At 40.6% G+C, this 25,941-nt stretch overlaps 1 protein-coding gene across 3 annotated transcripts in view; it reads right to left on the reverse strand.

Moving 5' to 3' along the window:
- Positions 1–25,941, reverse strand: part of dhx15 (DEAH-box helicase 15) — a 135,685-nt gene that overhangs the window by 56,608 nt on the left and 53,136 nt on the right. For all 3 annotated transcript variants that reach the window (XR_004412961.1, XM_033026364.1, XM_033026370.1), the window contains exons 4-6: positions 18,879–19,038; positions 15,437–15,655; positions 677–844 (exon numbers count right to left, since the gene is read on the reverse strand). Coding sequence is in view for 2 of the 3 variants with exons in the window: in XM_033026364.1 (XP_032882255.1) it covers positions 677–844; positions 15,437–15,655; positions 18,879–19,038 (547 nt within the window). In the remaining variant the exon portion in view is untranslated. The remainder of the gene's footprint in view (positions 1–676; positions 845–15,436; positions 15,656–18,878; positions 19,039–25,941) is intronic.

Genomic DNA, 25,941 nt, shown 5'->3' on the forward strand with positions numbered 1-25,941 from the left:
GTTATCTTTTGTATGAGACGATTTATACTTCATTTTGACAAAGGATTCTGCCAGTCAGTCTACCGAATTTATGTCCCCACGCATTTTCTGTTACCCATTCTTCCTACATTCCCGTTAATTCGGGGAGGTACAGTGGCGCAGTGGTAGAGCTACTACCTCACAGTGCCAGAAACCTGGATTTGATCCTGACAACCGGGGCTGGCTGTGTGGAGCTTGGATATTCTTCCTATGACCTCGTGGGTTTTCCCCGGGTGCTCTGCTTTCCTCCCACATTCCAAAGACGTGTAGGTGAATTGGCTTCTGTAAATTGCCCCTAGTGTGTCAGAGTGATAGTGTGTACAAATGATCTATGGTCGGTGAGTACTCAGTGGGCCAAAGGCCTGTTGACACGCTGTATCTCTAAACTAAACAATCCACCCACAGTGGGAGCAATTTATAGTGGCCATTAATCCACAAGCACTTCTTTGGGACTCGAGAGGAAAGAGGAGCTCCCTAAGGAAACCCACACAGTCAAAGGTAGAACATGCAAACACTTGCAGACAACACACGAGGTCAGGAATGAATTGTGATGTTTATGCGGTAGCAGTTCAACAAGTGACCAAACTGCACCACCCTACATCATACTGTACTTATTCTGCATTAAACACCCATTCACCATCTCAAACAAGGCTTGTACCTTTCTTCCTATGGCGCCACTTGGTTTTTTTGGTGGTGGAGGCTCAAATATCCTTTGTTGTTGTTGGGGTGGAAGTGTGGAATAAAGTGGAATGATCTTGATGTCTCCAACTTCAGGTCCCAGGTCATCAATTTCACGTTTTATCCTTTTACAAGCTTCATCAATTTCCTACAAGAGAACAATACCAAATTCCAAAATTAGACGCAGATCTCAGTGCAATGGAAGATAAAAAACCCCAGAAAATATCTAAAAGATTTACATCCACAGACAATGCCTTTTCTATCAGCAGAATATTATGATTCAAAAGTTACAATCTAAATTAATCATATAATAATTGCTTGAAAATGTTAAGCAATTTTTAATTAGACTACATCGCTACGGGAACATCAAGTCCAGGGAGTGGTGATTAGTTTAACTTGGCGTCATGTTCAGTTACGGACATCGTGGGCCAAAGGGCCTGTTCCTGTATTGCACTGTTATGTTCTATGTAACTTTTGTCTACAAAAAAAAAAATCACAACTTAACATAAACTAAAATTTCTTTCAATCTGTACAATCATATACTGTAGATCATATTCTTTGCCCATGGCAAAGTTAAACTGACGACTTTTTCCGCTTAATATCATTCCCCATTAATAGAAAAATAAAACTGTTGGGCAGTTTTTTTTTTTTTTTAATATTTTATTTTATTAGAAGTAAGTACAGTCATATGGCACCAAAGTGCCTAATATATATTTTCATAATACATTTTAAGTACAACTTCTTTTTTTTTTTTTATTACACTGAAAAAAGATTAGAATAAGAAAAAGAAGTTAGATAGTAAAGGATAGAAAGATGTGAAATATATAGTGTGTGAAAAAAGAAAACGAGTAAATGAAGAAAGTTGAGATAGAATAGAGAAAAGAAAAGAAAAGAAAAAAAGAAAAGGAGATCATTATTTATAGTCTTGACCAACCCTCGTCCAGTCCTGAAACAGTTATTTTTTACAATTGTGTTGCACCATATGATTCCAAAAAAACGACGAATGGAGACCAACTCGTTATGAATTGGTCTGATTTATCCATTAGGAGGAATCGCATTTCCTCAAGATGAGCGGTGTCCAACATACTTGCAATCCACATTTTAAGCGTTGGTATTGATGTACCCTTCCAAAATTTAAGAATTAATTTTTTTGCTATTATTAAACCATAGTTAAGGAATAGATTTTGAGATGTATTCAATTTATTCCCATCTTCCATTACGCCAAATATAATCATTTCAGTATTAGGTTCCATTCTTGTCTTGAATAATTTTGTAAATATTTCAAAAATATCATTCCAAAATCTATAAAGTTTTATGCAGGAAACTAAGGAGTGTGTTATAGTTGCCTTTTGGGCTAGACATTTATCACAAGTGGCGGATATATTTGGATAAAATTTGTTCAATCTTGTTTTTGAATAATATAATCTATGTACAATTTTAAATTGAATTAGATTGGACTGTTGGGCAGTTAACAGTACTTTAAGCCAATCATGTCCAATATTAAAACGGAAAAAAGGCATACCCAAATATTTGCAAATTATTAATCCTGAAACTGTTTTTCTGTTACATATTTACAAATCAGTTTTAGGAACTGAATAAACCCCTGGATAAAAATAATTTCTAATATATGTAATTGAACTTGTTCACCTTGAACATACGTTAAATGTTTGGGGTGGCACAGTAGCGCAGTGGTAGAGTTGCTGCCTTACAGCGTCAGATACCAGATTTCGATGCTGCTTACAGGGCCCTAGTGAGACCACACCTGGAGTATTGTGTGCAGTTTTGGTTTCCAAATTTGAGGAAGGACATTCTTGCTATTGAGGGAGTGCAGCATAGGTTCTCAAGGTTAATACCCGGGATGGTGGGACTGTCATATGTTGATAGAATGAGCAGCTGGGCTTGTATACTCTGGAATTTAGAAGGATGAGAGGGTATCTTATTGAAACATAAGATTATTAAGGGTTTGGGCACGCTAGAGGCAGGAAACATGTTCCCGATGTTGGGGGAGTCCAAAACCAGGGGCCACAGTTTAAGAATAAGAAGTAAGACATTTAGAGATGAAGAAATACTTTTTCACACAGAGAGTTGTGAGTCTGTGGAACTCTCTGCCTCAGAGGGCGGTGGAGGCCGGTTCTCTGGATGCTTTCAAGAGAGAGTTAGATAGAGTTCTTAAAGACAGCAGAGTCAAGGGATACGGGAACAAGGCAGGAACGGGGTACTGATTGTGGATGATCAGCCATGATCACATTGAATGGCGGTGCTGGCTCAAAGGGCCGAATGGCCTACTCCTGCACCTATTGTCTGTTGACTAAGGGTGCTGTCTGTGTGTTCTCCCTGTGACCACATGAGTTTTCTCCAGGTGCTCCGGTTTCCTCCTACACTCTAAAGACACTCTTGTAGGTTAATCGGCTTTGGTAAAATTATGAATTGTCCCTCGTGTGTAGGATAGTGCTAGTGTACAGGTGTGATCGGCAGTCGGCGCGTATTCGGTGGGCCAAAGGACCTGCTTCCACGCTGCATCTCTAGAGTTACGCACTAGCAGCATGCAGGTCTTGTGGGATGATAAACTTTGCGCGTTTTAATAATCGTCTATCATGTCTCTGGTGCAATCCAAAGCACAGAATAGACAATTAATACATTTTGTACTATTGCAACCATTAAATGGACAACTTGAACATAAATTCATGCACAATAAAGCAATCAAGAATGACCAGGCTTTAAAAAAAAATTTAAACAGTTTTTAATGTTTCGGAGTACTGGAGATAATTTCTCCTGTTCACCGGATTCCATCTCGGTAGGTTTTGTATGCACGTGAACTATGGCTTTTTTGTTTATCATTTTATCCAAAAGACGGCCGTGTTGACATTAAAAATACTAGATGTTTCCACTGAGGTATGTATTTTGGGTTTGATTGTTCTGGATAGGCACACTACTTAGACTGGAAATGCAGCTTCTGAGGTTCGCTACATAAACGCAGGACTGTAATACTGCAATATTGTATTTAAGCCACTGAACTGTTCTATTGCCGCACAATATACAATTCTTTAAATAACATTACAACATTCGTGGCAACATCTTGGCTTAAACTTCATTAATTCGTTTAGTTTAAAGACACAGCATGGAAACTGGCCCTTCGGCTCACCAAAGTCCACAGCGACCCGTTCACACTAATTCTGTTATTTTGCTTTCTCATCTACTCTCTAAACATCAAATTGATATTTTCTCAATCCTGTCTCTAGATATTAGTGCAGGCTTCTGAGTTAGCAGTCCAACATAACATCCTCTATACCACAGGGGTAGTTGGTAATCCAGATAATTTAAACGACTACAACAAAATTCCAGTTTGTCGCCGAGTGGCGCTGAACTACCCTGGCTGCTTCAGTCATAGCATTCCCTTCCTGACCGTCATTACACTGAAATCCCATCATTCCACAGTAAGAATGATAGTGAAAAACAAATTTTGTTAAATGCTACCAATGATGCTGATGAGTTTTCATAAAAGCTCATGAATATCCTTTTGTGAAGGGAAATGTAGTTATTAAATTTAATAATGGAATCTCCAAGCACTTGGCAGAACCAATATATTCCAGTAACAAATAATGTTTCACAAGTACACATTATTCATAAACATATACAATATTACCAAATTATCAAAGAGCATGGTTCTAAAAATTGTTGGTTTAATTAAAAAGATCAAAAGAGACTGTTGGGTTAACATGCCTCTTGCAGCTCTGCATCAAATTCCAAGCCAGACTGGGGTGCAACACCATATAACCATATAACAATTACAGCACGGAAACAGGCCATCCCGGCCCTACAAGTCCGTGCCGAACAATTATTTTCTCTTAGTCCCACCTGCCTGCACTCATACCATAACCCTCCATTCCCTTCTCATCCATATGCCTATCCAATTTATTTTTAAATGATACCAACGAACCTGCCTCCACCACTTCCACTGGAAGCTCATTCCACACCGCTACCACTCTCTGAGTAAAGAAGTTCCCCCTCATGTTACCCCTAAACTTCTGTCCCTTAATTCTGAAGTCACGTCCTCTTGTTTGAATCTTCCCTATTCTCAAAGGGAAAAGCTTGTCCACATCAACTCTGTCTATCCCTCTCATCATTTTAAAGACCTCTATCAAGTCCCCCCTTAACCTTCTGCGCTCCAGAGAATAAAGACCTAACTTATTCAACCTTTCTCTGTAACTTAGTTGTTGAAACCCAGGCAACATTCTAGTAAATCTCCTCTGTACTCTCTCTATTTTGTTGACATCCTTCCTATAATTGGGCGTCCAAAATTGTACACCATACTCCAGATTTGGTCTCACCAATGCCTTGTACAATTTTAACATTACATCCCAGCTTCTATACTCAATGCTCTGATTTATAAAGGCTAGCATACCAAAAGCTTTCTTTACCACCCTATCTATATGAGATTCCACCTTCAAGGAACTATGCACGGTTATTCCCAGATCCCTCTGTTCAACTGCATTCTTCAATTCCCTACCATTTACCATGTACGTCCTATTTTGATTTGTCCTGCCAAGATGTAGCACCTCACATTTATCAGCATTAAACTCCATCTGCCATCTTTCAGCCCATTCTTCCAAATGGCCTAAATCACTCTGTAGACTTTGGAAATCCTCTTCATTATCCACAACACCCCCTATCTTGGTATCATCTGCATACTTACTAATCCAATTTACCACATCATTGATGTACATGACAAACAACAAAGGACCCAACACAGATCCCTGAGGCACCCCACTAGTCACCTGCCTCCAACCCGACAAACAGCCATCCACCATTACCCTCTGGCATCTCCCATTCAGCCATTGTTGAATCCATCTTGCTACTCCTGCATTTATACCCAACAGTTGAACCTTCTTAACGAACCTTCCACGAGGAACCTTGTCAAAGGCCTTACTAAAGTCCATATAGACAACATCCACTGCTTTACCCTCGTCAATTTCCCTAGTAACCTCTTCAAAAAATTCAAGAAGATTAGTCAAACATGACCTTCCAGGCACAAATCCATGTTGACGGTTCCTAATCAGACCCTGTTTATCCAGATGCTTATATATATTATCTCTAAGTATCTTTTCCATTAATTTGCCCACCACTGAAGTCAAACTAACAGGTCTATAATTGCTAGGTTTACTCTTAGAACCCTTTTTAAACAATGGAACAACATGCGCAGTACGCCAATCCTCAGGGACTATTCCCGTTTCTAATGATATTTGAAATATTTCTGTCATAGCCCCGGCTATTTCTACATTAACTTCCCTCAATGTCCTAGGGAATATCCTGTCAGGACCTGGAGACTTATCCACTTTTATATTTTTCAAAAGTGTCAGTACTTCTTTTACTTTGAAACTCATAGTATCCATAGCTACTCTACTAGTTTCCCTTACCTCACATAATTTAATATCCTTCTCCTTGGTGAATACCGAAGAAAAGAAATTGTTCAATATCTCCCCCATCTCTTTTGGCTCTGCAGATAGCTGCCCACTCTGTCTCTCCAATGGACCAATTTTATCCCTCGTTATCCTTTTGCTATTAATATAGCTGTAGAAACCGTTTGGATTTACTTTCACCTTACTTGCCAAACACGGTCAATTCACTGAAGGAACCCTAGACTAGGGTTCCCTAGTCACTGGCTTAAAGTACTAACCTTATTTTTAATTACTAACCTTACTAAAATACTAAATTACATAAATACAAACCCTTATCCATGAAAAACCTAATTACAAATAATTAACTTGCAAAAGTTCCAAAATCTTTTGTTAATCTACTCAAAGACTCTTGAAGCCACTGATGTTACGCCAGAAATCGTTGAGTGCCGAAAGCTCAGGCAAAAAATGATTGACAAGGTCTAGCACATTTCAGAGAACAAAACGCGAAATAAAAATTTATGAATCATAGAACTCTCAATTTTAGCTTCTCACCTGAAGTCAACAAGGCACAGATAAATCAAATGTGAGGTTAAAGGCAAGTGGAGAGATTTAAGGTAATTTGGAAAACAAGAGCAGAGAAAGGCACGAAGACTGGTAACTTCAGAAAGTTATTGGCAATATATCAAGGACGGTCCTTATTACAGACAAGAAGGTGCTGTGTGTCCCAAAACATACGAAAGTCGATCAATCTCCTGGCCCATATCAGATAGATCAAGGATACTGTAGGAAGCTAGAGAAGAAATTGCAGGAGTCTGGCTGAGATATGAATCGATATGAATTGTTCGACATGGATGAGGGGCCAGGAGACTGGAGAATGACTAATGTTATGCCTCAGTTTAAAAAAAACCTGGCACCCGCAGACCATTAAAGATCCCTGGTAGGAAAGTTACTGGAGAGGACCTTGAGGGTTAAAACATACATGCATTTGGAAAGACAGGGATTGATTGGGTACTGTCTGCATGTTTTTTGTGCGTGGGATATTGTGTCTCACAAATTAGATTACGTTTTTTGAAGAAGTAACCAAAGTGCTTGATGAGGGGCAGGGTCATAGACATCGTTTAAGGACTTCAGCAAGGGCTTCGATAAAGTTCCAGATAAACTACTCTGGAAGGTCAGATCTAATGGGATCTAGAAGATCTGGCTAACTGGATAGAGAACTGGCTTCATGTTAGGATGCAAAGGGTAGTGGTGGAAGATTGTTTGTCACACTGGAGGCCTGTGAACAGTGGTGTGCCTCAGGGATCGGTACTGGATCCATTACTGCTAGTCACCTAGATCAACGATTTGGATTGTACAAGGCATGGTTAGCAGGTTTGTAGATGACATCATAAATGGCAGGATCTTGTATCGTAGAAAGCAGGATCTTGATCAGCTGGGCAAGTAGGCCGAGGAATGGCTACTAGAGTTTAGTTCCGATAAGTGTGAGATGTTGCATTTTGAAGTCAAACCAGCCAGGACCTTCATAGTGAACGGTGGGCACAGGAGTGTGTTCTCAAGCACGGTGATCTAGGAGCATAAGTTCATTGTTCCCTAAAAGTTGCATCGCAAAGAGATAATAAGAAACATAGAAAATAGGTGCAGGAGGAAGCCATTCAGCCCTTCGAGCCAGTGGTGGTGGCTCGAAGACATAGTGTGGTGAAGAAAGCTTTTGGCACATTGGCCTTTATCAGTCAGGGTATTGAGCATAGAAGTGTTAATTGTACAAGATGTTGAATAGTGTTCAGTTTTGGTCACATGTCATAGAAAATATGCCATTAAGCTGGAAAGAGTGCAGAAAAGATTTACGAGTATGTTGCCAGGACTAGAGAGCCTGAACTACAGGGAGAGGTTCAGCAGGCAAGGACTTTATTCCTAGGAGCAAAGGAGATTGCAGTGTGATTTTATACGGGTGTACAAAATCATGAGGGGAATAGATAGGGTGAACATAAGAGTTTTTATCTGAGGACAAGAGAATCAAGAACTAGAGGGCATAATTTTTAGGTACAATAACAACATTGGAAAGAAATTTAGAGAGTTACATGGATAGTTGTGAATTTATGGAATTCCCTGCCACAGGCGGCAGTGGAGGCCAAATCACTGGATGGATTTAAGATTAGATAAAGCTCTAGGGGCTAGGGATTTAGGGAGAAGGCAGGCACGGGTTATTGATAGGGGACGATCAGCCATGATCACAATGTATGGCGGTGCTGGCTCGAAGGGCCGAATGGCCTCCTCCTGCACCTATTTTCTATGTTCTAACTTCTATGAAAGGTTTAGAGTGATATGGGCTACTCTTCGGCACAGGTTTCCAAACCCACACAACCTAAAGATGGAGAACTAGAAATCTCCTTGTTTAAGTAGGTATTCTTCATGGTATAACACAAGATAAAGGATCACTGTCTGGACATATTTTGGATGACAGCTCACAATGGAACAAATGCCATCCTCAACTGTAAACATCTATGATTCTACAACCAGCGCAAGAGACATGGGTTTGATCCTGACTTTGGGTGCTCACTGTACAGAGTTTATGTGTTCTCCTTGGGTTTTCTTCAGGTGCTCCTGTTTCCTCCCACACTCCAAAAACGTACAGGTTGGTAGGTTAATTGGCTTCGGTAAAAATCATAAATTGTCCTTAGTGTATAGGATAGTGCTAGTGTTCAGGGATCACTGGTGCGGTGCAGACTCAGTGGGCCACAGGGCCTCTTTCCACACTGTATCTCCAAACTAAACTAAAACTAAACTAATCCCAGCCTAGTAAGGAGAAAATATGCAGGGTTTTCACAACTGACCTCAACACAACACCTGCTGAAAAAATGCTCAACTAAACACTTGCAAGGACGCCATCAGGCTCGGCTGCGAAAAATCTGTCAACATTCCCCAGTGAAGCTCACGCATAGAATCCTCGTTCAGCTGAGAAACAAGAGGAGTGATTGTGCCGAGAGAACTGTGTGTACGTCAGCATGAGTCACTGGTCTTGGCAAGTAGAAAATAAAATTATGGGCAGCAGAATAAAACCTTATGTCAATCAACAATTCAAATTTGAAAAATGCAGAACACTAACAGCAATGCACAAACATATTAAGATAGCTAATGAATCATACATCTAATGAATGAACGTTTAACCTAATTTCACACAAAACATATTTTCCACGACTGCAACATTATTTGCTCATTATTTCTCCTTCTCCTTTTGATTCAAGAAAGATTAATTAAGAACAGTTTGAATGTATATGGCCTATTACGAGGAAATGTCTAAAAACACTTCAGGCAGTATGAAATGAAGTGACATACAGATGCATAAATAGTAAGTCTACAAATTACTCGGAAGTATACTCAATTATCAGACAAATTCAGGCAACAAACAATTTTTTTCTCCATGTGATAAAGATTAAAAATATCTTGGTACAATCTAGAACATAACTGGTGCAGGTTTCCGGATAGTCAATATTCACACGATTGATTAAGAAAACGGCAATAAATTTACTTTTTTCTTTCGTTACTCATTTCCTTTCACTATGATGCCCTGAAATGTGGGGACTATGTATAAACACTTCTGTAATTTCTACATGGTGAAACCAAAATGTATAAAAATGGCCTTTATTAAAATCTGACAAAGTGCATTTTAACCACATGTGATATTTTTCTCTTACAAATCTCAAATTGTGGATTACAGCAGCAAATAAATAAATGATGGGTCTTTGGCCCAAACATTGTGGAGGGCACTGTAACGCATTTCTGTTCTCATTTGCTGTTCCGTGTGCCTTTTGGGAAGGCTACACGCAAAAACAATAGAAAAAGTCAATTTAGTTAGTTGCAACCGGCAATAACTCATACATGTTTAATCCAGTTTTTATCAATGGTTCCTTTAGTATATAACACAGGAAGATTTCCTAATTTCATGAAACATGTTACTGCAGAAAAAAAGTTGACCGTTATAATTTCAAGAATATTAAAGTGAGTGTCAATTTTCCTTCTGAAATAAGTTACACCAAGCCTTTCTTAACTGTAGGTGCTCTAATTTTGGATCTTACATCAAACCAACACCAAAAAAGGCAACTTGCATTGTGGTAAGCTGTTTAAAGTGAAAAACAATTGGCAGCAGCCTGTTTTTTCACATGATTTTCCAAACTGCAGTGATAATGACCAAGAAATCAGTCTCAACAATTGCAGTTCAAAATAATGCCCAATTTCTTTTAAATAGCACCAAAATCATTTGTATCTATCTACGAGGCAGCATTTCAACCCGTATTTGAACATTGGCCTACATTCTATGTTTGTTTCTGGAAAAAGTTACTCGATTACACCATTTTTAATTCAAGGGTTTTAAGTGCCATTGATTAAGTGAACTGACACAATATCGTCTGATTGTTCTAGAATATCTTTTTCAACCATCTGATTATAAATGCTATTTTCATCTTGGACTAGATATTAATTAGATTTACTTTATGGACCCAAAGACACTGGATATAACTGTAAAGCAGCAGGAGTGGATTAGCACCAGGGGCATTTTCTGGATGAATCTCGCGACCAACACATAGATAATAGGCAAACACACTTGCAAGAAAATATTACATTCCTGGAGTACGCAGTTATAAAGTTTCAACATTGTGCCAGACCACAAATATTAATTATTATCAGGTGTACAGTAATCTATGATTCATACTACATAAAAAGCTATATTCACAATGAACTCATGAAGTCGCTTTAATAAAACTCAATTCAATTAGAATTTTGAAATGCTTCGCTCAGAAGCAGCTTTATAGAGAAAAGTTATTTTACCCAGAACACAGTCTTTCTAAGATCCAAATGCCCAGCTATTACAAATCCCCACATAGTTTAACAAAATAGCTTTCTTTTAACACTGCAGTAACCATAACAATCAGCTACAATACTTCAAATTTTAAGAAAACCTTCTCCCCCGAGAGGTCTTTCCTGAAAATTATTAATATTTGAAGATTAAATAGGCCAGAATGACAATCACAGCTACTGTGATGCTCCTGATGAAAATGATCTTTGTTCTGATGTCACAATTAATAGGAGTCAAGTCACACGGTAGTTTCATCTCATCAATACCAGAAATAGAAAATCTACTTTCCGCCTGTTCAGCCTCACTATGGCCGTGTCAAGTTACCCATGGGAATTTAACACTTTAGTTAAGTGAACCAACAACTTGTGGTAAGAGAATATTGATTATTGAAAAAAAATTAGCATGCAATACAATTCTTAATACAGTGCATTAAAAACCTGATGGAATCACCTAATGAAACATCCATCTTAATTAGCAATGTGTGAACTCCAAAACAAGCAGAGACCTGTTCACGTGGCAGGACCTGATTATTGGAATGCCGGAATTTTCGACTTGCCAATAAAGAGATCAACACAAGATAATTTCAAGACTGAACCAGGTAATGTAAATCGTTCACAATTTGATGGAAAGATCCAAATACACTTTTAGTAACACAGTGATCTTAACAGTGACAAGTCACTTATTTAATGTATTATTTATAATGGTTGAAAATGCTCCTGTTTTCATTAAAATGGAGTATGGCATAAAAGGCATCTATGGAAAAAGTTTGTGACCTAATCTTTAAAGCAAATAGTTGCTAATTAAATGCGCAAATTTGTGAATCCACTTCCAACCTGTGTAAACCTATATATTTTGCCATTTGCAGTAGCCACATATTTAAATACAGTTAGATCCTGAAAAGTAACTCTATTCCACAGAGCCTGCCAGCAGTCTCAAAAGGAGACTGTATTCTCCTCAGAGAACATTCTCTGGCAATAGATTTCAGAACTGATTGTACCTTGTGTTCACCAAAAATGGAACGACGTGTGAATCTAACATCTGTCGTGCGTTACTTGCCACCTCCTAAGGAAATAGCTAATCTGTTTCACTTCAGTGAAATCCCCAAGGCACGAATGCCACATTAAATTTATTAGCTATTTGAAATGTATCCACGGCACTTCAAGTCACAGCATAGAACAAAAATGTTCAATAACGGACTCTAATCCTCTTTTAGAACTTCGTCAGAGGAAAATGCAGAAAATATTTTGGGAATTTGAGTGTCTGAAATCTAGATGCCACAGTTCAAATCCCACCAAGATAGCTGTGGAATTTAAATTCAGTTAACAATCTAGAATGTAAAAAATCCTCTTGATTAATAATGATTATCACAAAAGCTACTTGGCTGTCATAAAAACCCATCTGGCTGACTAATATTTTCAGGGCATAACTGAGGTGATGTGCCATCCTTAGCTGGTCTACCTGTATACCCAATGTTGTGATTAATTGTTTAATAGCTTCCTAATAGCCAAGCAAAGCCACTCAGATCAAGGCCGATTGATGAAGAATTGTGCTTGCTTTGCTGGTGACACCCAGGCCTGAAAGTATATATAAATACAACAAAAGAGAAACTGCAGTTTGAATGGAGTTGCAAATACATGGCATTTAAAATATTAATATTTAATGACCTTCACTTCCAAGTCATTATATTCTAAACTGAGTGTTTATTTAGCACTGAACTTTAACCTTTCCTTTAAATAGTATGCATTAAAGAGCAGCATTAGTGACAGAAATAGACTTCAGACAATGCCTCACTAATATATAAATCTAACTCCATTATGACTCCAGTGCATCGCCATCCCTCTGTTGAATGGATCATTGCATTCATCTCATATCACTGGCACCTCAGGCAATTCAACTGGATGCTGCAGGCAATATCATCACCAGCTTTGCATACATTGGCCTACTCCCTCAAGTTATACTTGGGGGAAGCTGAGTACATCAGGCCGAGGAGGGGAGAAAATGCATCACCAAAGGTTCTCACGCAGGCATGAACCAATTGCATGTTTGCGTTTCTGCATCATACCATCTGACCATACTTCAAAGTGTTTGACTTCAACAAATTTCAAGGTCAATACACACTTTCATTTCTTAATTACAGGAGCTTTTATGTTTCAACTGTATATAACAAAGCCCAATGTTCCCATTACACCATAGTCCACAGCCCCAGAAGCAAGAGAGAAGGAATTCATTTTGTTTGAGATTACTTCTTACAACACAATCTTCTACCCCGAATATTTTTGTTTGCTTGATTAGAACATTCGAAACAGAAAGGCAGTGGCGTCATCTCAGAGGAAATGTCTTTTATCACTGGGAAATGAAACAGTGAAGTGCAGGAAAAATGTTCCCGATGTTGGGGGAGTCCAGAACCAGGGGTCAGTTCAAGAGTTAGGGGTAGGTCATTTAGGACTGAGAGGAGGAAAAACCTTTTCACAAAGAGAGTTGTGAATCAGTGGTATTCTCTGTCACAGAAGGCAGCGGAAGACAATTCACTGGATGTATTCAAGAGAAAGTTAGATTTAGCGATTCGGGTTAACGGAATCAAGGGATATGGGGAGAAAGCAGGAACGGGGTACTGATTTTGGATGATCAGCCATGAATGGCAGTGCTGGCTCAGAAGGGCCAAATGGCCTACACGTGCACCTATTTTCTATGTTTCTAAGTCCATGCTTAGCTGGTTTCTGAGCTTTTAGTCTACAGACTCTATAGAGGGAGGCAGTGGCACAGTGGTGGAGCTGCTGTCTCAGTGCCAGAGACCTGGTTCGATCCTTACTGCGGGTGCTGTGTCCAAAGTTTGTACGTTCTTCCTGTGACCGTGTGGGTTTACTCTGGGTGCTCTGGATTCCTCCCACATTCCAAAGACACACAGGTTTATGGGTTAATTGGCTTGTGTAAAATTATTCCCTGCCATTTAGGATGGAATTAGTGCATGTGCGATTCCTGGTTGGCGCGAACTCTGTGGACCTAAGGGCCTGTTTCCGCGCTGTATCTTCAAACTAAACTAGACATTGGATCCTGGATAGAAATCCATCTTCACCTGGCTGAACTATTTCTTCAGTGATTGGTGATATCCACATTGATTTCCAGGTGCGACAGAGGTTCACCTGCACCTCCTCCAACCTCATCCATTGCATCCGCTGCTCTAGATGTCAGCTGATCTACATCGGTGAGACCAAGCATAAGCTTGGCGATCGTTTCGCCGAACATATCCGCTCGGCCCGCATTAACCAACCTGACCTCCCGGTGGCTCAGCACTTCAACTCCCCCTCCCATTCCGAATCCGACCTCTCTGCCCTGGGCCTCCTCCATGGCCAGAGTGAGCACCACCGGAAATTGGAGGAGCAGCACCTCATATTCCGCTTGGGCAGTCTGCATCCTAGCGGCATAAACATTGAATTCTCCAATTTCCGGTAGCCCTTGCTGTCTCCTCCTCTTCTCAGCTCTCCCTCAGCCCTCAGGCTCCTCCTCTTCCTTTTTCCTTTCTTCTTCCCCCCCATCAGTCTGAAGAAGGGTTTCGGCCCAAATCGTAGCCTATTTCCTTCGCTCCATAGATGCTGCTGCACCCACTGAGTTTCTCCAGCACTTTTGTCTACCTTCGATTTTCCAGCATCTGCAGTTCTTTCTTATTTATGTCCCCCTTTTTAATCCTAGTTTTGAGTTATCGTATCACCGCTGCTTCTCTTCATTCCATCCCAAGCTTGAATCTTCTTGAACAAGTTGTCCACCTGCCCCGTACCTCTTTTGACATTCACCCATACTCAAAAACACTCCTAAATGCTGTTCCTTTCATAGCAGCAACCCAAGGCAATTCAAGTTCCACTCTCACTAGCCTTCCCACCCACTTATACATCAGGTTACTGAGGATGAGGGGGAAGTTTAATTGTGAATAAAATCATGAAGAACCTCACCAAAGTACCTATTTCTCTTATCAGAGTCAACTGAAAGCAATGGGCATACTTTTAAAGGGACTGGTCGAAGTAGGAGATGATGATTTCTTTTTCATCTCTAATATGGTTGGGGGGGGCTGGAATTCATTATCTTAAAGGATGGAGAGGTAGAAGTCCTCACCATTTTAAAAGATATCACACACAGAATAGTGAATGGCTTGGATAGAGTGGATGTGGAGAGGATGTTTCCATTAGTGGGAGAGTCTAGAACTAGAGGTCATAGCCTCAGAATTAAAGGACGTTCTTTTAGGAAGGAGATGAGGAGAAATTTCTTTAGTCAAAAGGTGATGAATCTGTGGAATTCTTTGCCACAGAAGGCTGCAGAGGCCATCAGTGGATATATATATATATTTTTTTCAAGGCAGATATAGATAGATTCTTGATTAATACAGGTGTCAGAGGTTATGGGGAGAAGGCAAGAGAATGCATCAGAAGATAATAAAATAACCACCCTGTATAAATGATAAAATTCAAGTTAGAGCAGTGAATACAAATAAACGGGTGATTCTTACCTCTTGACCCGTAAGGAAGAGAAGAACATCTCCCTCCTCTTCTTCACACATATGTATCTGAATAACTGTTCGAATCGCTGACTCCAGATAGTCCCTCTCTGGTTCTGGAGTATAGAATATTTCTACAGGATGTGTACGACCAGGAATAGTGAGCAGTGGGCAACTGTCAAAGTAGACCTGAAACTTGCCTGCATCAAGTGTGGCACTCATGATGATAATCTGGAAAGAAAATAAAAGTCATTTTGGTCTCAATCCACATCCAGAAAAGACCACTGCTACGCTTGTAAAATTAACTCACTCTCTCTCTCTGGAAGAACATAAATTCCATTATAGAATGAATTGCCATACTCTAAATTCAAATATTGCTCAACATTTAAAAAAAAACCTTTACAATTCTGGGTTTCTAATCCCTCTGGAATGGAATAACACTACCACACAGCGTGAACCACAACTATGCATCGAATATGAAAGCGTGCATGCCAAGTAGCGAACAGCACCAATTGATGAGTTGTTAAACTGCAAGATCTGCTAAATAGCAATTCTTGCTGCACCCAAGGGATTCTAATTAAATGTGGATTGATGCTATAAACCTGGTGTAAAACCTGTTGAGTGAAGTTCTTTCCCTTTTACAGTTGTCAATGTAGAAGGTTACAACACAGTTGTTTGCACACAGTTGTATTGGTAAGTATTTTTGCAGGGTTTCTGAAACGGTTCTGTGATCCATTGGAATTACAGGTCGTTTAGCAGAGCAGCCAAGTTTTGTCAGAGCATTTCTAGTACCTGAAAATCAGTATTTTGCTGCGGAAATCAGTATTTTTACGCGGTACCATTTTGCTGAAAAAAGTGTTGTTTTTTATGTGCAGTCATACCCATGTAAGAGTACAAGAATGCATAACTTTGGTACCAATTGACATCTTCTACGCACCTTACTTGACAGTGCATTCATTGCCATCTCTTTGTATACTGGCTGCTTCCTGCTTTTGGCACCAGATGATGATGTAGAAGCAATTTTGGAAGCCTCCCTCTCCCTCCCTCGCGTTCTCCCTCCTTCCTCGCTTTCCATCCCTCTCCCTCCCACCCTCCCTCTCTCTCCCTCCCTCTTTCCCACCCCCTCCCACCCTCCCCTTCCTTTTTTCCTCCCTCCCTCTCTTATTCCCTCCCTCCCTCTCTTATTCCCTCCCTCCTTCTCCTCCCCTTACAGTCTGTGACCCCTGGCACTGTGGCCATAGCGCTATGTGTAAAGCCCATAGCGCTATGTGTAAAGGCAATAGTTCTCCAGCTGGGAGCGCTTTTTTTGTACCCATAGCGTTAAACTGACAGCGCTGTTTAAACCTTTGGCGGGACAGGCAGATCAAAGCTTACAAAAATCATCATGCAGATCTTGAAATTTAAAATACTAATAGATTTAATCTGCTATAATTTTTAGAGCTAAATGACTTTTTATATCCTTGCATTTTTTAAGCAGCAAGATGAAACAGGAAGTCGGGCTGATTTAAAAAAATCCGTATTTTACAAAGCAAATCCGGACATCCGTATTCTGATCGCAGTTCCGTACAAAATACGGAAAATCCGTGCTACTTGGCAGCTCTGGTTTAGATATCTCTTTCACACTTCTTAAGGGCCTGTCCCACTTGGTGATTTTTCTCGGCAACTGTCGGCATCATTGACTGACGTATCAGGTCACCGTAAAACTCGCGGCATGATGACGTATTGACGCGTGGTGTCTCCTCAAGTGCTGCTACATTTTTTTTGTCGCCGCTGGATTTTGAAATGTTCAAAATCTTTCGGCGACCCTGATACGTCAGTCAATGATGCCGGCAGTCACCGAAAAAAATCGCCAAGTGGGACAGGCCCTATAGCTTCAATTTTGTGAACCAGTTTTCTTCAGTTACAGTTATCCGTTGCTGATTTCCCTGAGAAATAACTGTTTCATTTGATGCAGTATCACAGGATTTTGCCAAATAACTGCAGCAAGGGATTTTAATGCCAAACTCACTGAACATATGCAGAAATGAATGAAGAAACCATGAAAAACAATGGGCAATTTTCTTGTCCATATTCCAATACAATGAAGTCAACTGCAGTGCCATTACTGCTGCCCAATCTGAGATCATACAAATCATAGGATTTGTCTTCAGAAACAATCTCCATATGCAAAGCATTGCTGCTTGTTCCTTATCAAATTAAATAAGCCCAACATCATTTTGTTTTAAATCAACCTGATGAGAGGCAATGGCAAACGAACATCCATTCTGAAAAGCTGTCCATTCCCATTCCTGAAAGCTCACGACCCAGTCAAAGTGTTCCTACAGGGACAAGAGGCTGCAAAGCATTACCCATATAATAGCTTAACAGTTTAGTTTATTGTCACGTGTACGGAGGTATTTACAGTGAAACACTTTTGTTGCGTGCTATCCAGTCAGCAGAATGACAATACATGATTACAATCGAGCCATTTACAGTGTACAGATATATGATAAGGAAATAATGTTCAGTGCAAAGTAACGCCAGCAAAGTCCGATTAATAATAGTCCGAGGGTCACCAATGAGGTCGATAATAGTTCAGGACTGCTCTCAGGTTATGCCTGAAGTGACAAATCTTTTGGTAATCAGCATACGCTAATATTGGAGAGAGGGGCTACAGCATCGTGTGATGCCGCAAGTTATCCAAAGGATTTTATTTTATAGTGTCTACTTTAAATGCATTTCCGGTGCATTCGGAGCAGCTCAAAGAAATCTGGCAGCAATCACCCTACTAACAAAAAAAAAACCTAACTAGAACAAAGCTTAAATTCTTGGTTCATTGAAGTGAAACAACGTACTGATAGTTAATGAAAGATCAGGCCAGTTTTCTGTTACATGTTCCTGTAAGATCAAGGTTAAGTTTGTTCCACTGAGGAGATTTGTAGACCAAAACACAGACAATTTTGTTTCAGGCAAATTCCTAACTAAGACAGTAGGTAGCTATGGAAGCACACTTGTCTTCAAGTCAAATGGCCCTGGAGGCAAGCCCCAGTCAAGAGCCTCGTCAGTAATCTATGGTAACACTATCATAAGTACTATAGTTCAGATGAGACATTAAATCAAACCACACTGCGTCCTCAAGTACATCTAAAAGTTTCCATTCGTCAAAGTACAGAAATTCTCCAGGTGTCTTGGCAAATATTTATCTCATTACAGAAAGCAAAGCAAAGATTCTATGATGTACCTATGGTGATATTTACAAAACACGACATACTAATGAGACTTACAATCAAATGATTAACTTATGTAACTTATATCACCCTGGAATGTCCTGTGATCGCCAAAAGTGTAAGAATGGAAAGTACTTCATTCTTCAGCCTATAATTTGCCAATGGTCGAAATTTGATCAGACTAAAGATTGTTCAGTGCAGAATATTATCGCCAGCCACCTCTCTGTCCTCCCCAACAACATCCTTACCTTCAAATCTGATCTCTGCTTCACAACTTCTTTTAATACACCCATAAGAATATCGGTTGCTAATGTACGCTCATGGGCCTCATCAAGGATGATGACTCCGTATCGCTCCAGTAAAGGGTCATTCATTGCTTCTCGAAGCAACATACCATCAGTCATGTATCTAAAAAACAAATTATATATCAACTCAATGCTGTGCATTAATGGCAACACGAATACAACATTGAAAAATCAATAAAAGCATCGCCAAGAGAGGTCAACAGTTTAAATATATGGAGCAATGTGACAGGTTTGCATTCGCTGACTTTAAATCAGTGCTGAGGCAGCTTTTAAAAAGGTACACTGCATGATATCCCAATGACAAAAACATTCACTCATCCAGTCCTACAAATCCCGAGTCAAATCAAGATACTGTATTACATAAGTTCAAGAATTCAGCTTTTTCCTCTATACGGAAGAAAGAATATTACTTCACATGGCAATTTGGTCACAGCCCTAAAAAAAGATTTCTCCTTTCATCTCAGCACCTCTATCCAAGGTGCTCCAGCGCAGCATTCGAGGATTGTCGCTGCCATTAAACTACTTATAGGGCCAAATATGTACAAATTCACACACAGTAACTCATCAACAACGCACATTCATACTTTAGACCTTGTAAGCTTGCACCCCCAATTGAATGTTCATGATTATGGCAAACCTTGTAACCAGGAATGAGAATATGCTTATAGCAAAGCCGAAGTACAGAATGCACCCAAAACAAAATCCACCGGAGGTCACAGTTCATGAGGTAAGATTGTGGTTAATGTTGTACAGTGTACAAGAGTTTGATAATTTCAGGGAAGAACCTGGAGGTCACAATTATCAGGCTCTTGTACCTTCTTCCCAATGGTAGGAATGAGACAGTGGTGTGGGGCTTTGATGATATTACCTGCCTTTTTGAGGCAGTGCTCCTCTAGACCCCTACCATGGTGGGAAGGTTAGTACCAGTGATGGACCAGACAAGGTCTACCAATTTTTGCACACCCTTCATTCCTGGCCGCTTCGAGTTGCCGAACTAGGTTATGAGGCAACCAGTCGATATGTTCTTTGTCATACAACTCTAACACTTGAAGAGTGTATCCATGGGCATACTGAATTTCTTCAATCCTCTAAGGAAGTAGAGCCATTGATGAGGTCTCTTTGTGATTGCATCAATGTTCTGTGCCCAGACACGTCTTCAGAGATAAAGATGGTCAGGAACTTAAAGGCATTAACTCTCTCCATTGCAGTCCCATCAATGAAGACAGGTTCATAATTCTCAGCGTTTCCATCCTGACACCTTTCAATCACGTTGTCAATCTTCCTCCAATACTCTTGACATCATTACCTATTATTCTTCCAACAATGGTCATATCACCTGCAAATGTAAAGATGGCTTTGGAGCTGTGTCTGGCTACAGAGTTGTGGGTAAATGGAGAGAATAAATCAGGGGACACGGCACAGTCCCGAGGTGCCAGAAGCCCGTTGTGCCATTTAATCTCCTGGCTAATTTGATTTTAATTTCCTTGCCCACTTGACCGAAATCCCACTGTAATTCTATCTTCACTGTCTATGATATTACATACCAGTGAAAAGCTTCATGCCAAAATGGACAAATTCACAGCTTTCCACAATATACTTCATTTGCCAGTTATTTGCCGATTCATTTCGCATATTATCCTCTTGTAACATAACCTCTTCAGAATTGATTTTCCTACCGATTTCTGTGGCATCAAATTGAGCGTTCATACTTAGAACTCATTTATGCTTACTTCTTCCAGTAACACGAGAAAAGAAAATCACAATATTGCTACTTTGATATTTATTATTCACACTGCATATAAAATGTCGTTTCTCAGTGCTATCCATAGACCAAGAAACCAACACACCGATCACCTACTTTCGTCCCAGATTTTTCCTAATGGCTAACTTTAATGAAGATTTATATTTTCCTTTTGAAAGGCCTGCCAGGTTGTGAGATCTATACTTTGAAAGCATACACTAAATTTTATTAACAGTGCAATTATTCTGCAATGGCACTTCCATGAAGTGTTGTTGTTAAAGCTGAAAAGTACTTGTTTAAATTATTTAACAATGCCTTGTCGGCTTCTGAAGCCGCAGTCCCCAGTTAGGAAGCAGCCGTTCCAGGTGGCACAGCCGCTGAAAGGACTCTCCCGACGCCGGGGCAACAGCACCCGGCCAGAACGGCGAGGAACATCGGGCCTCCGTAGAGGCAATAGTGGAGGCCTCAATAGGCCTGACTTTGGGAGAACTGGGGATGGGGACTGGACATTGTGCCTTCCCCCACAGTGGTATCCATTGTGGGGGGATGATTTTTTGTGTGTAATGTGAATATGTTAGTTTGTGTCCAAGATGGCTGTCGGAAGGGAGAGTGGACGCTGGCGGGGTTTAGCTGCTGGTGCTCTCTCTTCACATTGTGTTTTTGATTTTTTGTCTTTGGAGCGAATTCTGTCTTTAATTTGTGTATTGGTGATGTCATTATTTATTTTACTCCGGCTATATGTTTTTTCTCTCTTGTTAATTTCTGTAAGGTGTCCTTGAGACTTTGAAAGGCACCCGCAAATAAAATTTATTATTATTATTATTATTAATGTCTCATTCATTATGTAGCTGAGATGACCAAAAATGTAAATTTGAAAAGTTTAAAAAGTTCCTTGTATACTCTGTAAAGCAACAAGAATGCAACTATTTTAGCTCACATGCTCAATCACAACACAACTGGAAAAATGCAAATACAATTAAGGAAATAAATCTGCCAGAAAAGACTGTTACCAGAATGGAGGCATTCAACACAGAACATAGAACAGTAGCTTAGAAGAGCCCATTCAGGCCACAATGTCTGAGCCGAACATGATGCCAAAACAAAATGTGATAATCACTCTCAGATAATACTTTTAATTTGGACAAAAGCTTCAGTTTCTGTAGAAATAGCTTACAACACTGGTAGAACAATCTTGTCAAATTTGGCAATGAAGTACAATATGAAGGAAAAGACCACAAAATGCTGGAGTAAGCGGGTCCAGGAGCATCGCTAGCGGACGTGGATTAATGACGTTCTGGTTCGGGACCATTATGAAGTAAGTGGTTCTGGGAATCCTTAATCGCTGATATCAGACTCTCTGAAGTCTCCTGAATTCTGGCCAAAGTAAACTTGTCATCGCACAAATTGGTAAGAGAAAAGAAAATCAAACAGATCCTGATGCAGGGTCTCAATCCAAAATGTCGGCAATTCCTTCCCGGCTCCTCCCTCCACAGGTGCTATTCAACCCAGTGTTTCCCCAGAAGCTGGTAGTGTTGCTGCCTCACAGCGCCAGATATCCAGGGTCAATCCTGGCCTCGGGTACAGTCTGTGTGAATTCTGCACATTCTCCTCGAGACCAACACAAACTCAATTTTGTCAGCAGTGGCAGAGCCATCCCAGCACAATTAACAGACGTGTGCAGGTGGCCGTGGAACATATACAAGTGGGAAATCCTTATCCTCACCATTAAACCCACTGAATACGGTTCTGCTCGTGGCAACATTGGTAGGAATGGCCACTATTCAATCCTTGTTAACCCACTTTTCCATGCTGTGTGACAGTATCACTGTGCTGAAATTAATCACTCAAGGGAAACGAGCAGCAGAAATAAATTGCATTACAATCTGCAGCCTCTTGGAACAGTTTTTCTCTCACTATAGCACTGCCAATTCAAGGGACAAATTTTGGTTCAATGAGTGTGTCGGACCACATCAGTAGCAATGCCAGATATTCCCAAAATCAAGCTATCACCTGGTGTCAACATAACACAGGACTCCACACATGGCAGAAGCAACGTATTGCAGACAGAGGCAGTGGATTCCAGAGCAGATGAAAACACTGCAATCCCGCCACAATTAGAAGCCACAATTAGAAACGAGGAGTGAACAAATAAACAAATTTACACAAGGAAGCAGCTCTTTCAAAAAACATCCATTGCAAAAGGCAAGGATGAAGCATTCATAACCATCTACAGCCAGTTCCATAGGGACGGTCGACAAGGAACTGCCGATGCTGGAATTTCGATAGACGTGCTGGAGTAACTCAGCAAGTCAGGAAGCATATCTCAAGGACATGGATAGGCGACTTTTTGGGTCAGGACCATTCTTCAGACTGGATGTAGATAGGCCACGTTTCGGGTCGGGACTCTACTTCACTCTGAAGGGCTCCTAATCCGAAATGTCATCTATCCACAACCACGAGTGATGCTGCCTGACCCACTGAGTTACTCCAGCACTTTGCGGTCTCCGCCGGGACTGTCCATCTTGGCATCCCGAGGTTAGCTTCATCAATGAAGGCAGTCTTCAACCAATTCCATTCACTTCACGTTTCATCAACAAATGAATGAACAAAGTTTATACAGCAACAGCAATTGGTGCTGTGCTGAAGACTTGTGGCTATTTCAGGGGAACACAAGTAAACTATTCCAGTACAGCTACTTTACTGGCATCTGCAAAGTGTGAAAGCCTTCCAAATATGCCCTAATTGTGAGAAAACCAGGACAAATCTAATTAGTTAATTACTGCCATTCACTCAACGGTCACTCAAACATGGTGGCTGGCGTAAGTAAGCACAGCGCCATCAAGCAGGACACAACTCAAGAATGCAACAATATATCGTCAGGATTATGCTAGGACCACTCAACTCTTTACAGCATTTGTCTGAACACAAAGAAAATACGAATTTTAGCATTTGACTGCAGAGGTCATCGTGGAAACAACAAATTAAATGAGAACCAGCCACCTGCTGTCACACCTTTCACATACCCACTTACTTGCCCCATACCCTGTTAAATGATTTCTGTAAACATAACTTAAATATTAGTAAATTACCTAGTATCATCAATTGACATTTGCAGGCGGGTTCCAAGATTCTACCACAGCAGGAAGCCAGATCACATTAGCCAAGAGCAGGTGATGAAGAATATAAAGACAGGTTCAGAATGCATGCACATAATGCGCAAAAGTGAGATGAAGAAGGATTGTGAGCACATTCACAAATGGTTGGTAGGAGACATGTAAATAGAGTAACTATAATGCAACTCAAAAATGGTGTGAATTGACCAGTTAATATTTCTGGACAGAAAATGTTCAGAAAATAGTAGTGAAGTGAAAAGGGAGGTGGGATAGCAGTATTACATTAGGTTAGATACTGTAAGGTTGAAAAGGATACAGAATAGTGCTAAAACAATGGGAAGACTGTGGGTTTAAGAACATTTTATCCCAACTGTTAAATGGCTAATAAAAGAGGGAGCAGTATTTCTAATGGGGGAAGATTTTCTTAATCAATATGTTCATGGCGCAACTAGCGAAGATGGAAATGCAGGACACGGAAATAAAATGGATTAGTGCATTTGACATTTAAATGATTAAGCACAATCTAAAGCAGAATTTCCACGAGATGGTTGCAGCCATATAATATTTGGGAAAAACTGCAGAGAATCACCAGATTAGTGAGATATTTCTCAAACAGGCCAGGTACATTTCCACAAGAGCGAGAGAGCGAGAGAGAGAGTGCGAGAGTGCGAGACAGCGAGAGAGAGAGAGAGCCAAACAGTTGGCACCGGTCCATACAGACATTTTTAACCAGTCCCTGCAAACATGTACTGTCCCTGCCTGCTTCAAAGTCTCCACTATTGTCCCTGTACCCAAAAAGGTAAGGATTACTTGTCTTAATGACTACAGGCCTGTCGCACTGACCTCTGTAGTCATGAAGACACTCGAAAGGCTTGTGCTGGACAAGCTGAAAAATATCACAAACTCTCTGCTGGACCCTCTGCAGTTTGCATATCGGGCCAATAGATCTGTGGATGATGCAATCAACCTGGGCCTGCACTTCATCCTACAGCACCTAGACCGCCAGGGGACCTATGTGAGGATCCTGTTTGTTGATTTTAGCTCTGCATCCAACACCATTGTGCCAGAGCTACTACACTCCAAACTTTCCGAGTTGACTGTGCCTGAAACCCTGTCAGCGGATCACCAGCTTCCTGACAAACAGGAAGCAGCATGTGAGGCTGGGAAAGCACATCTCGGACCCGCAAACGCTCAGCATAGGAGCACCGCAAGGCTGCGTACTCTCTCCTCTCCTCTACTCTCTCTACACCAACGACTGCACCTCCACAGACACCTCTGTCAAGCTTCTCAAGTTTGCGGACGACACAACCCTGATTGGACTGATCCAGGATGGGGAGGAATCTGCCTACAGACAGGAAGTGTCACAGCTGGCGTCCTGGTGCCATCGCAACAACCTAAAGCTCAATGCTCTTAAGACAGTGGAATTGATTGTACACTTTAGGAGAGCTCCCCCTCCCCTCACCATCAACAACACCACAGTGACATCTGTGGAGTCTTTTAAGTTCCTGGGAACCATCATCTCTTAAGTGGGGGGCTACCATTGACTCCAGTCAAAAAGGCACAACAGAGGATGTACTTAGAAACATAGAAAATAGATGCAGGAGTAGGCCATTCGGCCCTTCGAGCCTGCACCGCCATTCAATATGATCAGGGCTGATCATCCAACTCAGTATCCTGTACCTGCCTTCTCTCCATTCCCCTGATCCCTTTAGTTTAAATCTTTTTATTTGAATTTTGAATTTAACAGCAATTTGCATACATACAATGATAACAGACAGTGATAATCAGGACATAATTGTACAACAGTATGTAAACGACCCTCAAAACCTTTACCCTTACCCACCCTCCCCACCCGGGGACAAACAACACTCACATACGTACACATCCACACAAATGCGATAAAAAAATAAAAAATAAAAATAAGAGGAAAAATAAATAAATTTTAAAAAAATTAAAAAAAAAAAAAAAATTGTGGGGAGGGAGGGGAGGGGTTGAGGGGATAGCAACTGCAATAAGACAGAGCTGTGATAGAGGGCACTCAGTCCTCTTCCGAGTCCGGAAACATGTTAAGAGAGTTAACAAGTTCCAGGAAAGGGTTCCATGTATCTCGGAATGTCTTGGTAGAGCCTTTGAGAGAGAACCTAAGTTTTTC

This window comes from Amblyraja radiata, chromosome 1, assembly GCF_010909765.2.
Source record: "Amblyraja radiata isolate CabotCenter1 chromosome 1, sAmbRad1.1.pri, whole genome shotgun sequence".
In the NCBI taxonomy this organism is placed as follows: Eukaryota; Metazoa; Chordata; class Chondrichthyes; order Rajiformes; family Rajidae; genus Amblyraja; species Amblyraja radiata.